This window comes from Diceros bicornis, chromosome 5 (genome assembly GCF_020826845.1).
Source record: "Diceros bicornis minor isolate mBicDic1 chromosome 5, mDicBic1.mat.cur, whole genome shotgun sequence".
Lineage (NCBI taxonomy): Eukaryota > Metazoa > Chordata > Mammalia > Perissodactyla > Rhinocerotidae > Diceros > Diceros bicornis.
This window is the reverse complement of record NC_080744.1, coordinates 27,261,934-27,266,014: the sequence shown is the minus strand read 5'-3', so window position 1 is coordinate 27,266,014 and position 4,081 is coordinate 27,261,934. Positions and strand designations below refer to the sequence as shown.

The 4,081-nt window shown below is 35.6% G+C and overlaps 1 gene segment (V, D, J or C); it reads left to right on the top strand.

The window, feature by feature from the left end:
- Positions 1-540: 540 nt before the first annotated feature.
- On the top strand, positions 541-1,314 carry LOC131405317 (T cell receptor alpha variable 13-2-like). The segment is given in 2 exon segments: positions 541-627; positions 802-1,314. Coding segments are annotated over 2 exon segments (465 nt in total).
- The last annotated feature ends 2,767 nt before the right edge of the window (positions 1,315-4,081 follow it).

Below are 4,081 nucleotides of genomic sequence, written 5' to 3'. Positions count from 1 at the left end.
TTCTCCATAACAGACAAATGAGGATGGTAGATTTGGGTGAAAAGGAAGGTTTTATATTTTCTTCGTTTAAGAGAGTGAATCATGGTGCTTTCCTGATTTCAAACATGTAAACCCAGTCCACTGCTCAATAAACATTAACAGCATCTACTTCCTTCCGACTTATTAACAATGACTCAGTAGTGTGCAGAGATGTAAATTTTGATCTCTACATTCCTACTGTACATTTAATCTATGATCTAAAACCTACTTTGTGTGACCTGTTGCTGCCTTTATGCATCTGAGTCCTTCACAGGCACAGGGTAAACAAAGAACATTTAATCAGTGAGTTCAGTAGTTAGAGATGTGACCACAAGATGGCAGTGCACCTCTGCTGATGCAGAATATGTGGAGGGTTCATGTTAGTGAATTCAGAATGGATAGGTTTCTGGCAGAAGTTGAGTCTTTTTCTTATTGGCTGAGTAGATCATGTGATAAACCACTATGATGTTAGAGAAAAGAAGGGAAAATCTAATAACATAAGTAGCTCTGCCGGCTGGAGATTGTAAGTGTTTAATTGATCCTAATTTGGAGGAAGAGTGAAGATGTCCATTGAAGCTTTATTCATGTTCTTATGGCTGCAGCTAGACTGTGAGTTGAGGGGTTTGGGGAAACAGAGTATATTAGAATATATTCTTAAGAAGTCCAGGAAGGACACTGGCTTTATTCAGGATTCCTCTAGTTACCATAGAAAAGGAAAAGTAAATTCTGGAGTGTAATGACTTGCAACTTTTCTGCTTTCTCTGACTTTTTGTCTCTGCATAGGGGTCAGCCAAGGAGAGAATGTGGAGCAGCGTCCTACTCTGAGTGTCCAGGAGGGAAACAGCTGTGTTATCAACTGTACTTATTCAGACAGTTACTCAAACTACTTCCTTTGGTATAAGCAAGAAAGTGGAAAAAGTCCCCAGCTCATTATAGACATTCGTTCAAATGTGGACAAAAAGGAAGAGCAAAGACTCACCGTTTTATTGAATAAGACGGCCAAACGCCTCTCCCTGCACATCGCAGCCACCCAAGCTGGAGACTCAGCTGTCTACTTCTGTGTAGCGAGTACACATTGCTTCCCAGGCACCTGCAACCTGTACTTAAACCTGCAACTGGGGCAGCTCCCTTTCCTTTGGGACAGACCTTCAATTATAGCATTTGTCATTTCATTTGTCTGCAAGTGGAAACTAATGTATTAGACATTAAAAGCATATAATAAGAAGGTTAGGTTCAAGATGACCCAGAAAGGGCCATAAGATTTTGTTGGATGACTGTTGCTAAATGGATCCTTTAAGGGAGTTACTGATGTTTTATTTAGAAATTCAGGCCTTGAAGACGACTTTGCATTTGCTATTCAGACTCTTCTCATAAAAATAAATCCTTAGTAGCAATATCACATTCCCGTTATGGATGAACTTTTAACTTTTGTCTTTTGAAAATTGCATATGTTATTTTTCGCTGATTATAAAACATTACATGCTAGACGTAGAAAATATATGAATTATAAGAGTGTGAAATTGATAATCTGCACCCAGGTAATTAATTGCTAATATTTGCTGTATTCTCTTCATAAATTCTAGTGTAATTAGGATTCTGATTTTTCCCATTTAGTATCCTATCTTGAATTGACCATTCCCAACTTCATCACCGTCTCCTCTAATATTTGCTTCTTAATACCTCGGTGAGAGATTTTCACAAGTCACACATATTTTTATTTTCTTCCTCTCTATGTTTTTGTGATAAAATTTGTGCTTTGACCATTTTCTAGTTGAGGAAATGTGATATGGGTTTTCTTTTAAAGTCCAGTGGTGTATATATTATTTGTGTGATTGAGGGAAATTAAAATAGGAAGTGATTTATTAAAGAAAGTGAGTTTAGGATTAGACTCACAAAACTATTCTTCTTTTTCAAAACTTTGTTAGTATATGTTCACATTAACTCTCACAGAATTGAGAAGGAAGAGTTGTATATTTTAGTCATTACTACATAGCACACACTTGATAATCTGCTATATAGTCAAAGTTTTAATTTAAATTTTAAGTTAAGCTTTGTGATTCAATTAAATTTGTAAGTTGGATTGTGAATAATAAACTCCTGGAAGTGTATATCTGATTATTGAAGAACATAGTATTTCTTTCCATTTGTCTATGTCTTTCTTCATAAATCTCCATTGAGGTAGATAGTTAAATTTATTGCTTGATGTTTAACTTTTATTGTTACATTAATGATTGAAATCTTTGCCACTGAGGTACATGGGAAAATTTTTAATATACATTTATTATTCACCATACTCAACTCTTATTAGTGGACCACAGAAGGCATTTGAATTAATGTTTATTTTAGAGATAATTTGATACAAATTTCACCACTTCATTTTCATATTTTGACTGAATTAAACATTACTTTCACAAGTTTCGTTTTTAAAAAAAGTTAATTCTTTTAGTGTTGTAGATAAATCAATGGAAGGAAAAAATTTGCATACAAATTAATTCCCTCACTGTGCTGTTCCTGGTCAAGGGTAGACTATTTTCCCAATCCCTCATAGTGTTCCTCAGGATGGATATAATTGGGAATTGGTGTGGTGAGATGATACCTCTTGGTTGAGTTATGGTTGTTAGTTATTAGTTAACTGGTTTGTTCTTGTAGGGAGAGTCATGAGGTTAAATTAGATTTAAAACATCTGAAGAAGAAAGGTCAGTATTGTAGCCTAGCTCCTCAACTGGCTTTGATTATTTTCCTCACTAAAACCACTAGCTCCTGTCCAGTAGAAGCAAGTTGAGTCTTGATTGGTTCATTTTCTCTGGGACTGACAATAGAGTGAGAGAGAAGCGTGGCTTATATTTTTAAGTTTCTTCTTAAAATAGTTTTTAAGTTTATTCTTCTTAAACCCAAGTTAGAAGAGAGAGGGTGTAATTTCTATTGGCTTACCTGCTTTATCAAACTTAGGTGAGAGTTTATCCAATGGAAGAAAAAAATTCTCTAGCCAGAGTGCACAGAGTCAGTACATAGTTATCTCAGATCCAGACACATCCAAGCATTCAACCTTCACCACGTTTTGTGTAGTTGTTTCCTACGCCTCTGAACAATTTACCACGAGCTTCGTGGCTTAAAACAACAGAAATTTTTTTCTTTCATGGTTCTGGAGGCCAAAAGTTGAAATTATTTTCACTGGGCTGACATCATGGTGTCAGCGGGGCTGGACCTGCTCCAGAGGCTTTGGGGAAAATCTGCTCTTTGCCTCTTCCAGCTCTGGTGGGGGCTGGCATTTCTTGGCTTGAGGCCCCATCACTCCAATCTCTGCCTTCATAGTCTCATTGACTTCTCTTCTGTTATCAAATCTCTCTCTATTTCCTTCTTAAAAGATTACATGTGATTGCACTTAGGTCTCTATAATCCAAGATTATGTCCCCATCTGAAGATCTTTAACTTAATTATATCGTCAAAGTTTTTTCTTTTCATGTAAGGTAACATTCGCAGATTCCAAGGATTAGGACCTGATTTTCATTTTTAGCCATTATTTTACCTATCACAGTTGGCACAGTTGGTGTTTTTCTTTTCTAAATTGAGAAAACATATACACGTTAGGCAGAATCTAGTCATGAAAATAGAAACTACACCAATTACTTTTATTTATCAGTGTTAAAAATTTTTATTTAAAAAGAGTCATATAGGAAAATTGATTATATATGTGTACAATTGTGTCTGTGAATTTTGAATTATAATACATAGTATAGATTCAAATAACTGTCACAGAATCATGATATGAAAGAATTACATTGCTCCTCCAAACTCCCTTATGTTATCGTTTTGTAATTGCACCTACTCCCATCCCTAACTCCTTGAAACCTTGATTTGTTCTGTTCTATTTTTATCTTTCTAAGAATGTCATATGAATGGAACCATACAATCAAGAAAAACCTTTTGAGAAGTCTGCATCTTGGTGAGAAGAAGCACATGCCACAGAGCACATGCATGATCTCCATCTCTGCCACCACCCTTAGTTTTATCTATACCTGATGTTTTGAACTTGTAAGTCATTTTATAGGAATGACTCACCATT